The following is a 13096-nucleotide window of genomic DNA, read 5'->3' as shown; positions in this document are numbered from 1 at the left end:
TGTAAAGTTGTTCCTTGAACCAGCTCCAAGGCTGGAGCCAGATCCTTGGGGCAATGTGATGCTGGAGTTCAAGTCTCCTTGCTGCCTCGCTGCAGTGCTTTTGAAATTCCTTCCTGGCCACATTAAATCAGCATTTTGACATGCACCACTATTAAAAGAAAGGATGAATCACAGCAAAGCAAACCCCTGGCTCAGCGCTCCAGGACTTGCTTTTTGCAAGCAGCCCATTGCATTCAAGGAAGGCCAGCCAGAAGCTTTAATATCCAGGTGGTCTCTCCTGTCCATCTTCTTTCTCTTTACAGTTCTTTAAGCCCATCAAAAACCTGCTATTTGCAGGAGGCAATCCTGCTTCAGCAGGGGAGTTGGACTAGATGATCTCTATCGTCCCTTCCAACTCTAGAAATTCAGTGAAATTCAGTGAAATTCAGTGAAATTCAGTGAAATTCAGTGAAATTCAGTGAAATTCAGTGAAATTCAGTGAAATTCAGTGAAATTCAGTGAAAATCATCACCGGTTGACGGGTACCACTAAACCTCAATGGTCATTTTTTGGACCAACAACCTATCATTATTGCTGTCCAACCTCAATGCACTCTCCGGCTTGAGACTGGCTGTGGATGTATGGACTCTGAGCAGGACTGGAGACAGAAAACCCTAGAAATTCCCATGTGGTTTAAAAGAAAAAGAAAAAAGAGATAAAAAAGCAGCTTTGTTTATGATGGACACTTTAGGATGGATACGTGCATATGGCAACCAACAGAGCTGTATTGGTATTTGGGAGGTCAATCATCTCACCAAGCCCTACCAACAGTTTCAAGACAGACTGATCAACACCTGCTTTGCTGCGCGCCCCTTAGACATCACTGCACATAAAACAGCTTCATCAGTGAACACAGAACAGCAGGAAAACAGATAACCCGAGCGGTTTTGGTTAGTGATAGTGTGGCTTTCATTACTTGACAGCCGGTGAAGGCACTTCCAAGGCACGCCAGCTTCCCAAGGCTCTGCTGAAGCCTGGTTTCCCCCCCTTCCTCCCCCCAGCATGTGCAAACCACCCATCCGCTTTCTTCTGAGATCAGAGGAGAGCACTTGGTTCTCTGAACCCTCCGCAATGACTTCCTGCGTGATGTCATGCCTCAAATTTGCTTTTAGAAGTAAGCCCCGGGCTATCCTGTGGGCTGGATGTACAACGCAGACTTATCAGCGACCGCATGATCACGAGATGGCTTTGAAAGCAAATTCCTGTTTAATTTAGCTCCGTAAATCACTACCCAGACTATCTGCTGGAAAGCTGTTCAAGTGTATCTCTCTTCTATACGTGGTACCTTCACCCCTGTATTTACCCCTTCTTGCTCGACCAGCACAATTTAACTGAAATACCAACATTTATCAAGCGTTATATGGCTCTTCAGGTCAAAATCATCCACGATGAAAGGTATCAAAATCACCTGCCTACTCTAAAAGCACAGGAAGGATTTTAGAGATCTTACGAGAGACCCAGTTTGTGTTTTCAGAGGAAAGGGGCACAGATGACATTTGGGAACCCATCACTGATAATGCCCAACAGAAGCAAAGATCATGCTGAGGCACCATGCCAGGAGAAGCACAGGAGTTAGGGCAACTCCCAAAGTACATTTTCTGCAAATATATCAGTAAAGAGAATAAACTGTCTGTCCTGACCCCGTTGTTAGGATGCAACTGCTAAGGATGATGGAAGGAAGACACAGTAGTCGCTGCCCTTGATCCTGTCTGCTCTGCTGGCTTGGGTTAAGCCAAATAAATAGAGCTGACCACAGACTGAGTTCCACAGTAAACAAATATATCTTCCTCCTTGCCTGGGACAGGAGGTGCTTCCTTGCCTTTACAACGGCTCCTTGCTGAGATAATTGAGATGTTTTGGGCTATGAAAACACCAACAGCCCAATCTGCTCCATCAACGTGCCTCCAAAGCTGGAGCTGTCTGGTCAAGAAATGCCCTATCCCGCTTCACAGATGTTCTTCATGCACCAACATCAGGTTTGAAGGCTTGCTAGAGAAACCACAGAACTTCTCTTATCTACATGTGAAGATCTCCACTGGGACAAAGTTTCATGTTACATCACATTTAGGGAAACCTGCGCAACCAGAGATGCTAGAAACAGTGAACGTCACCTCTGGAGACACCAATCTTCTCTGCCTCAAACATTACCATGTACCTGCTACTGTGGTAACCCAACAGAATTAGAGCTGTGGCAGCTACAACATGAGGAGAAAGAAAAGGAGGGATGGGAAAGACTGAGGACAACTAGGGTTGCATCACCTTCCCACGACAGGGTGAGATTCACTACACAAGCTGGATTTCTGCCTGAAGTCCAGAAGTGGCACAAATTTATGAATTCAATCCAACAATTTTATGGAAATCACATCCTCTCTGACCACTGAAAATAAGCCAACTTGTAACAACATGTGAATATTCAGTTCTCCTTCAGCAGAATGCTCCCACCACTCTCTGAGGGAAGAAATTCAGGGCAAGAGGGATATTCTAGTCTTGGTGGCACTCAGAGGGTACATGGTGAAGAAAGCCAGACCATAAAAGCCACTTTTGTTCCCCTAGAAAAAATAGAAACTACGTGTGTCTAATTTCTGTCTTGGCCATTCGGCATTAAAGCCAGGAAAAAATGAGGTTTAATAATATATCTGGGGGATATTTCATTTTCTGTGGAAGCAAAGCCTCCTGAGATGCAAGGACCACTACAGGGGATTTGATGGACCTGTTTCCGGAGACAGTCTCAGACTCTCTTGCCTTGTTTGAGACATCTTGTGAAACTCAGCAGCCATGAAGTTACACCTGGATGTCTGCAGCTCCAAGCAATCATTTTAGGAGCTGAGGGTGCTCTGATCATATCTTTCCCCAGCACACATGCATCTGCTCGGAGGGACGCAGCAAGGCACTTGCACCCCTTTAGAGGCAGCATTTGGATAATCAGGTGTCTGCAGAGGGAATGCACAAGAATAGCTGGAGAAAAGGAGGAGGATGAGCACCCAGATTTGCCTTTGAAATGAAGACATTTTTCTTCACAAGCAACTTCATTCTGAAATGGGTTTGGAAAACCTTTTACAGAAGAGGCATAGATCTGCATCTCAAAACATAGACCTGACTCTCAAACAAAATGGTCTCATTAAGCAGTTGCTTGACTGGCCAGAATCTTCAAGGAAGGATTAAAAAAGTAAAACCGTACATAAAAACCGTAAAAATTGAACCTTTTTGAAGTTAACATGCTTCTTTCCCTCAAAAACAAGCGAATATTTGACAAAGTACCATCTCAAGCTCCATAACTTCCAAGGTCCTCCACACTCAGTGGTGCCTCGAGCCACCATCACACAGCTTGTGTGCAGTTCAGCACCCAAACAAATCATTGGGTTTTTCACTCCAGAAAAACCCTCAGTAAATTCTTATTTTCTTGATATCAGCACAGTGATTAATTTTTTTTTTGCAAGCTTCTTACCACCCCATATGCCCCACCACCTACAATTGCTGTGGTTTGATGGAGGAAAGTTGCTTTCCCTGCCTGCCATTAAGTCAGGTAAAGATATTTAGATATGATCACATAGCAGAGAAAGAACAAAGAGAAAATAAAACTAATAAGCAAGCTGGGAGAAACATTAATAAATTTATAACAGCAGACAGGGCTCGTCCATCCCAGATTTCCTTGCCCTGACAATGTAAAATCAAGAGACTTACCGCTGGGTCCTCTCGTTGATGGTGTTGACTCCCTGGAGATCTGAGAGCGGTGTCCGTGGGCTCTTCCGAGTAATACCTAAAGCAGCACATGAAAAAAGATGTTTCCACCTGGCTCTTCACCAAAAGGCAATTAGCACAGCCATAGTTTAGCATTGACTACAGCGAGGAGGAGCCTGTACGTGTCGTGGCACATGCTGGGCATACAAGAGTGCCAAGGATGCCGACATACCCATCGTCTACGAAGTTCTACCTCTCTGCTGCAGAGTCATCACCCTCATGAGTAACGCTGTTTGCTCAAGCCTGCTAATTCCCCTCCCACACACGCACGCTGAGTTAGGGACATGTTGTCCCAGCCAGTAAGCAAACGGCATGACGGAAGAGGTCGCTGTGATGGGGGGGGACCAGCCACCCGTGTCCAAAATATTCCTGAGCTCTCGGCTGTGCATGGGACAACCCAGTCGCTTGCACGGGCAAAACACCTGGATATAAGTAGGGGCCTTGGAGAAATAGTCATTTATTCCTTGTACAGTTCTTCCCTTCCTATAGATACATGGACAGGGACATGTATAGCAAGTAATAGATTGCCTACTGGCCTTACTGCCTATTGAACCTATATCCTTTGATATAGTTTTAGAATAATTTATATTTAATAAGTAGTCAAGGAAGTTATCGTGCACGGTTACAGAATCAGATGTTTCAATCTGTTATCTTCCCCAAAGTGGAAATGTTTTGTAACCAAGCGTTTAGGAAGACATAAGACAATTCTTGTAGACAACAAAACGCTTTTCAAGTCAGTAAACTACAGATATTTAAAGACACGATAACCTTGAATTTGACATGAAAACAGCCAAGCAATTTTTTAACTGTCTTGAAATCGCTGCAGTGAGACAAGAAACATCGCAGCACTTGCCTGAACATGGGAAAAATGTGTATTCCTATACCCTGAGATCTCTGCAGTGGAAAAAAGATTGCAAAAAAACCCTCTCTAAAAAGAAAGAAGTCTATTATTTGGTTGTAATACCCAAAGGCTAAGTTAAAAGGTGCTCTCAAGATCTTTTTATTCTGAAGATGAAAGCAAAGCCAATACACAGAGCCGGTCCTGCTGATCTGCCATTCCTCAGAGCCTGAAATGTCTAAGGAGAAGATGAATTCCCACCAAACCTCAACAGGTGACATCCCTTTAACAGGACATCTACTGTCCTCTTCTACCTGTTGAGATATTATAACAGTTTGTCTTGAAGGCTGAACATTGGTCAGGAGATGCCTGAGAAGGCTGATGGTCCACTTGGTCAAGTTATAGTATCTAAAGGTGTCTAAATATCCTAGAATATCCTCTGAGCGAAAGAAAATTCAGGAATGTGCTGCCACAGGTCATCTTTGATCCTGCCTATGCTCTGAGGCAGGACGAAATCACTCCTGGTGAGAAGGTTTTGCAACCTCCAACTCAGGACATTTTTTGAAAGCAAGTCATAATCTATCTGAGTGTCCTAGCTAGTTCAAAATTTTTCTTTTAATCTCCCTTTTTCCCCCATTTAAGCCATTTGTTGTTACAATTCTCGTCCTAGGAGTGTTCTTTTACCTCCTTCAAAACTGGCATTTCTGTGCCAAAAGTTGCTTGTTTAGAGCACAGAAATCCAATTGTAAAGGGGGGAGGAAATGGGAATAATCAGGAATCTGCTTAAAAAACTGCATTAGTGTTTTTTGCAGCTAGTTTCAGACTAAGAAAGCACATAAGGTCTAGCTGCATCTATTTTTTATATAGTATATATGCCTAAACACTTGCTCATTAAGGCTCAGAAGGCTTCTTTAACCTAAAGCATTTCATGAAAAATGGCCTTTCAGTGGTATTTCTAAGATATATTTTTTAGTCAATTATTTTTTTTTGCTCCCTTCTTTTTGGAGCAAACTCTGTCTTCCTTCACTTTTCTGCACTCCTCACCAAAGAAATCCCTGGAAGAAAAAGCCCCAAACCTCCTCTAACCCAACAAGTTGGGCTGAAGTTACAAAGACAAGGTTGTATCAAAATATTACTGCATCCACACCGGGCACTGCTCGGGAAAAGGGAATTTCTATTTCAGGCTTCCAGATAATAGATGCATTAAAACAGCACTCTAATTCTGCCAGCTTAGCACTTTAAGTGTTTTTTGATTAATAAAAGTTACGGTGCACAAGCTGGGTTAAAGATTGCTTTTAAAAAAAAAAAAAAAAAGAGAAAAAAAGACTTTACTACATTATGCCATCACTTGGTTCTTAAAAGAAGAAATACATATGTGCCAAAGCCAAATACATGTCGTCATATTGATGTACCTCTTTTTCTGGGAAATAGAGAGGAGTTTTTTGGAAATGAAAGGCTAAAAGGTTTCAGATTTAATCGAACGAGTCACATGTGGCTTTGAAAATTCTGTACAGTGAATAGAGGCTCTTAAATTGTACACTGCATGCAAGGAACAGTGGTAGGAGTGGAAACCACTAATCCCCTTCGCCCAGGTCAGATTTATTTTACATTTCAGGAATAAAATTATTCTGATTTTTCAAGCATATTCCTTTTTCTTCAGCAGTAGCGTTTCCAAAAGAGAGACTGATTTCCCTACCAGGCCTTTGCCTTCACTGAGAAGAACTTTGGGTAATCCCAGTCTACTCCCACTGACGAACACCAACCAGCAGAGCTTTGGTCTCGAACTCAAGAGATGTCTAAACCCACTGCCTTGCTCTGGTGTGAGACCCTAAATTGACAGACTCAAAGACACCAGCAAAACAGCTGAGATAGGGAAGGAAGGGCAACCAGTTGGCTACACAAGCTGAATACCAAGTGACCTAAGGGGAATCTCCACATATTCATCAAATCAATTAGTTTTGTCTCTTTGTGCATAGCTGGAACTAATTGCACCATTTAAGGCAAGGAGTTGACCTATTTGGTCCCTCTCTCGAGGATGACATGGATGTAACCTCATCTGACTTGTGGGAAAAGCCGCGTCCCCGGGGCTAACCTCAGCCCAGCATCCCCGCCTGCGGGGCCCGCCACCCCACTCAATTCAGGACCCAAAAATTATCCAGGCTCTGAGCCTGGTTTGTGCTGCCAGAGAAGCGCAGCCCGGGGAAGCAGCTTGTGGGAGCACACCCTGTGGGAAGAGCCGAAGGATTTCTGAGGGCAGAACACGAATGACTCGTTTGTCAGGTCGGATGCTCTCGGCCCATTCACAATCTACGGCAGAGTCATCCTTGCATCCACGTGTTGGTTGGATCCCAAGCGAGACCAAACCAGGTGGAATATTCTACGTTGAGTGAGGTTTCAACAGGCTGAGCTCAACTCTGCTGCCTCACCATAAATCAAAGCTCTGTTTCAGTCAGGTCGGATGCTCTCGGCCCATTCACAATCTACGGCAGAGTCATCCTTGCATCCACGTGTTGGTTGGATCCCAAGCGAGACCAAACCAGGTGGAATATTCTACGTTGAGTGAGGTTTCAACAGGCTGAGCTCAACTCCGCTGCCTCGCCATAAATTAAAGCTCTGTTTCCAAGCGTCTCTTGAGTTGCATGAACTTCCCTCTTCACGCCGAAGCAACTGCAAATTAAACTCCCCAAACTTCCCGTGTTGCTGAGCTAGCTTACAAATTAAAAATGTACCTAATTAATTAATTGCAAATAAAACTACTCTACTGATAACCACTTTCCTTTTCACCAGTTTCTTAGTGGTCTCAGGAAGGTGACTCGGCACAGCACCGCTTCAGAAAATCTGTTGCTGTGTTTGTTTTACTGCTTTATGTTTCCTTGTAGCAAGGGTGGGAACTTGGAGGAGAAAACAACGTACTCTGAATTAAAAATCATAGCCTAAATTAAGAATTAAAACACCTCTGCTCCCCCAGTGCTACATGCTGCAGGAAGCATGGAAACCTGATATGAGGTTTCTAGCAGGAAAAGCATATTTGTGATGATTTAACATGCAAGTACTGTACTTACCGTGCTCAGCTCTGCAGGAAAAACCTGGCTGCTTTGCGTTTGTGCCTAAATTGTGCGACGTTTAAGTTTGCAACTCAGGCTGAGGATTTGCCCTTGGAGACTGCATACAGCAGTGCTCTGTTTCTGTAAGCTTTAACGTGCAACACGAAGGAAGAGAATAATGGCAGAAAAATGATATATCTAAAGGTATGAGCACCAAATATTTATTTTTATCTATAAATAATATAGTAGCACAGGCAGAAGTGTCCATGTTGTCATGCAGGATGAGTTTATTATGTGACAGAGGAGTGAGGAGGAAGAAATGGAGACCAAGTGCATCTTTACCCAACTCATTCTGTAAAATAACATTGCCAAATGCTTTGGTTTTAAGTACAAGCCTTCGGAGACAATATTTTCACAAGCTAAAGTTATTTTTGAAGTCCAATGAATTCCAAATAAAGTCAAATTCCAACTGTATCAACCACGTGCCTTCTATCAGGTCCTACTGGACCTGCGATGCTTTGAACCTACACGTGGTAACAACAATAAAACACAGGAAAAATACCCCTATAAGCAGCACCCCGACCCAACGTCAGCAAGTAAACAGGGAAACTGCCAACAAAATGGTGCTGCATCCCAAGAGACGTGGGTTTGCATTTAATTTTACTCCTCAAACTGCCTGCTAATTTCCCCGATAGGTTCAGAATTGCTCTAAGGCAGCCAGTTCGATCCTGGAAGGCTCCTTGGGTGATTTTTTTTTCACTCTTTCTAGGCTGAATGCACCTGGTTTCCATTTCTTGGCGTGTGAGTGTCATATGAGAGGGAAGGGCAGGTGGTGGAGCCTTACTGTACTTCTCCTCCTTGCATCTCTGCAGGATCTCTAAGCTCCTCTGATGGACTGGGTGATGGAGAAAGCTAAAACTATCCACACTTTTCAAAACCGCACATGGCACTGCATCATCATGCCCTTGGGAAGCAAAATAAAAACAACAAAAAAAAAATGGAGAGAAGAGAAAGATTATACAAGCAGAAATCAGGAGAGGGTACAGAACAAGCCCGAAGGACGCGAGAGCTTGAGGATCACGCGTTTTTCGTGCTCAACACAATTTAACCTCGGTTTCCTCCTGACATGGCACCATGGACCAGGAGCGATGGGCTGGACCCCGTCCCAACCCCACTTATAATTCTTATTAGCCAGAGAAAATCACTTTATAAACACTCTGAGGTTACTGGGCCAAAATACAGATGATTGGATAAACCTTTACTTTTATTAACCGCTTTTTAAAATCCTTTCTGGGCCTCTGGCAGGCGTTATCTGCAATTCCCTGTGCAGGTGCTCCCAGACATGGTCACCTCCAATTCTCATCTTGCATCCCAGTGCCACGCTTTGCTCAGATATTGGCAATTAAAAGGAAAATCAGAAATTATTTGTATTAAACCAGGGTTCCGTATTCCTCAAGGGCAGAGGACAGAGAGTCTGGAATTAGGTATGATGGGTTTAAGGTCAAAAGTTGGAAGAAATCATCCCAAGAGGACTTTTGATGGCCAGCTCCGACCACAGGGTGGAAGAGGGGTTACACAGGTGACACTGTGCAGGCAGCACCTCTCCGTCAACGCTTAAGTGGCCAAGTCAAGGGATACACCATGAGCCCGTTGAGATGTGATGAGGTCACCGAGGAATTACCTTGTGTCAGCACGTATGGAAGCATTTCATACCAACGCATTAAATCATCCACAAGGTCTGATGTGAACTTTCCAGAGGAACACTGTCAAGGGGCATCTTCCTCACATTAACGCCACTTCATGTGGCTCAGTGAGACCTCAAAGACCAATTTTTGGGTTGCTATCACCTTTATTTGGCAAATACAGGGCCTGTTTTCTTTTTATTCTGTCAGGGGGAGTTTGGGTTTTTTGGTGCCCAGCTTCAGGAATAAATGTGCAGAAGTCAACAGGACTGGTTTTGAGAAGGTGTTATGGTGTCAGCCAAGGAGCAACCCTTGTTGGCCAGATGCAGAGCCCATCGAGGGACAGCACAGCCCCAGGACCACAAACCCTTTGTCAGAGTGAGGATTTAGGTTTGTGTCCAGCAAAACTAAGATGAGAAAGCTGGGAGTCTCCACAGCCTGGTTTATAACAACAGCACCAATTCTCCATCAAGTTTTTGCTACCAAGGAATTAGAGTTTTTTGCATAAAAAAAAATTCATACTGATGGTATAGCCAAAAAAATGTCAATCAGCAAAATTTCTTTCCTAAAAATCTTGATAATGTTCCTTTAGTCAAAGTTCACTGACGAATCTAGTTCAAAAATGTAGTTCTTTTGGACTATCTCCATCCTCCCTGATAAACTCAATAGTAGTAATCATTTAAAAAGCAAGTTATTGAAAAGGTCCACCCTTCAGCTAATTGCATCTCGCCAGATCCCGGTGTGTTTCATCCGAGGAGGGTTGGCAGCACCATAAGAGGTACCTCTTGGGCAGAAGAGAAAGGTACCCAACAAAATTCACTGTGACCCTGCTTTGCTGCTCTTCACCTCCAGGTGAACAAGGACAACCCCGCAGGGACTGAAAGCTGCATTACGAGGATATGAGGAGCACACAAAAAAGGAGAGTCCCTAAAGCCAGCAGGAAAAAAAATGCTGATTATCTTTACAGAAGCATCTGTAGCACTGGTTGGCCCTGCTGGCACAGAGAAGATAACCGAAAGGATGATGCAAAAAGAAAGCAGAGCAGATTTTTGCAGAGCTGCTTATACATAAGCTGGAGATTTTTCATTAAAATCCCCGTTGGGTATTGCAAGTGTGATTCTGATAGGCCTTCACACAGGTAACAGCAAAGGAGATCCACTTGGGGTTAAGACAAAAGAGACCAAAGAGCCTTAAGTAAATTAAAGCATGCTTCAGATATTTTCCTGCTCATTAATGGATGGTAGTAGCAGCAATGGGACCTTGGAAACCAAGAACGGGTTATTTTTTAAGCCATTTAAAAAATTATATACAAATATCGAGCGTGCACCCTTGGATGAATGTACATGTGTGAAGCTATTCTCAGCTAATCTGCCATAATTTTATCAAAAGCTCAGGCTAATTAAAGCCAGCAAGGTTTGGTAAAAAACCAAAATAAAACCTAAAACATATGCTGTCTTTGGTTGTCTGCCTTTCTCTATCGAGGTGGGGTAATTTTAGGGATTCTTTAATAATACACAAATCCCTTCTGCCATAGATGCAAAGCATCAGTTTGGGGCTTTTCTGTGTTATTTTGGGGAGCAGGAGGGGCCACCAGCATGTGGTAGTGGATGTGCTGTCCAGACACTGGCCAAGCCTTCTGCTCAGGTCCTCCTCTTCTACAGCATCTGCTTTGGGGTGCTCTTTGGGGCAAGACAGATGGGAGTCTGGAGAAGGACAACAGAACAGGAGGTAGGCACGAGGTCTAACCAGCAAAAGCATGATGAAAAGATCAGGCCTGGGCTCTGAGCAACCTGATCTACTTGAAGATGTCCCAGAGGGGTCGGACTAGATGACCTTTAGAGGTCCCTTCCAAACTCTAGTATGATTCTATGCAAACGTTGCTACGCATCTCACCTTGCTAAGTTCTACCACTGCTTGAGCAGAAGCCATCTGGGAGATGACACGTACCTCTCCAAAGAGTTCAGAGGCAGCTGAATGTGAGTGGCCACAGCTCCACCATCGCTTATAGGACAAACTTTCCTAATGGGTAAGGTGCACCTCAATAATGGAATTAGATTTAGGGAATCTCCTTCCATCAGTACTGCCTACACGGTGACTTTCACATGACTTTTTCCCAATTTAGGCCGAAGATGCATAGAAATTCAGGGTATGACTTATCTACGGATCGTCAAGAGGTTTAAGATAAACCTTATCCAGACTTTTGAGGGTTTGGGGTTTTTTCTTTTTTTTTCTTTCTTTTTGGCTCAAAAAACAAAGGTTACAAAACACAAAGCCATTTCAAAGCAGGCCCAAAGGACACCAGGTAAATAAACCAGCAGCAACGTGTGCCAGGAAAGGTTTAGAAACTCAGCCATGACTGTTAGTTTTGGTATGGAAAGAGAAGGTGGTGCAAGAAGCGAGTCTCCCAGAATTGTCTGAAAACCTCCTGGACTCTTTCTATACCTATATATTGACATATAGATAGATAGATATAAGCAAGTTAATGCCACAAAGTCAAAACTGAAAAGCAGAAAGGTAGCTAGTGTGGAGGCAAGCACGGCAGGCACGACTGATTGCCAGAGACACAGAAAGCAAAGCAGGGCTTGAAATTAGCTCTTACTTCCCAAGACTGAATGTGTATTTTTGATCTCCTTGAGCAGCTCGCTTTAGTTCAGCCCGGGCTTTGTGCAAGAAAAAAAAAGGCAATGCTCAGAAAATGCAAATAGGGATTTCTGAAGCCAACTCGTTGGAGTGATGCTTCTCCCAGTGTTTCTCTCTCTGCCATCTACCTCTCGGTGCTTCGAAGCACCGCTGTCTGTAGATGCTGCCTTGATGTGCCCAATAAACCCAGGCTCACAAGAAACATCTTTTCTCCTACGCTGCATCCAAGTGGTTTGAGAGGAAGAGTCTTAAGAGCTGAAGGTTGATTTTTGCCTCCTGCTGTTCTTCGCATGCTATTATTTGCCCCAAACAAGAAAATTATTCTCTCCACTTGTACAGTTTCCATATCTACGTTCCTTAACCCAAGCTCCTTGGCTCTCCTTCAGGCACACCTCTCCAACTCAAAAAAAAACCCCCAAAAACTCACGGGGTGGCTCTGTGCTTAATTTTAATTCTGCTGACACTTTCCCTGCTGAGGCTCTAATTTCGTCATGAATTTCAAGCCCTCTTGTGCCCAGAAATTAATAGTAATAGCTTGTACCCATCTTGCCGAAATGGCTTTATGCAGAGAAATGGTCTAAAAGCGCAGCCAGGTGTCGCGTGCCACAGCATGATGATGCACCATTACTTTCCTTTAATTTAATGCCCCCGCGTTCGGCATCCAGGTGTCGCGTGCCACAGCATGATGATGCACCATTACTTTAATTTAATGCCCCCACGTTCGGCAGGAGGTGGTTCTGGATGACTGCGAAGCAATGAATTTTGCCAGACAAGAGATACGCTCTCTTGCAGCTTAAAGGGTGAACAGCTTGAAAAATTATAGAGAAGAATTATTTCCCTTTTTTTTTTTTTTTTTTTCCCCCAGATGTAACTAACAGTGCAAGAATTCCTAGCGAAAATAATTTGCCTTATTTGCCGGATAAATTTTATCTTTCTATTTAAATCATTCAGGAATTTCTACGCGTGCATCCTACAAAAAGGAAAAGTTAAAGCACCAGCAAAATGATCCTTATGATGCATTAAAATCCGGACGTACCTTTAAATGTAACTTTTGCACAGCAAAATACACTGTTTCAATGAGGTTTTGTACTAGAGTAACAGCTCATAAGAAGTCA

General features: G+C 43.6%; 1 protein-coding gene across 5 annotated transcripts in view; it reads right to left on the bottom strand.

The window, feature by feature from the left end:
* The window catches only part of MYO9A (myosin IXA), a 211353-nt gene that overhangs the window by 38645 nt on the left and 159612 nt on the right, over window positions 1-13096 (bottom strand). For all 5 annotated transcript variants that reach the window (XM_014959797.1, XM_014959799.1, XM_014959798.1 and 2 more), the window contains exons 15-16: window positions 8504-8623; window positions 3721-3796 (exon numbers count right to left, since the gene is read on the bottom strand). In XM_014959797.1, coding sequence (XP_014815283.1) covers window positions 3721-3796; window positions 8504-8623 — 196 coding nt within the window. The remainder of the gene's footprint in view (window positions 1-3720; window positions 3797-8503; window positions 8624-13096) is intronic.

Source organism: Calidris pugnax, unplaced genomic scaffold (genome assembly GCF_001431845.1).
Source record: "Calidris pugnax isolate Ruff unplaced genomic scaffold, ASM143184v1 scaffold491, whole genome shotgun sequence".
In the NCBI taxonomy this organism is placed as follows: domain Eukaryota; kingdom Metazoa; phylum Chordata; class Aves; order Charadriiformes; family Scolopacidae; genus Calidris; species Calidris pugnax.
Note: the sequence above shows the minus strand (reverse complement) of the source record. Positions and strands in the feature narration are given on the sequence as shown.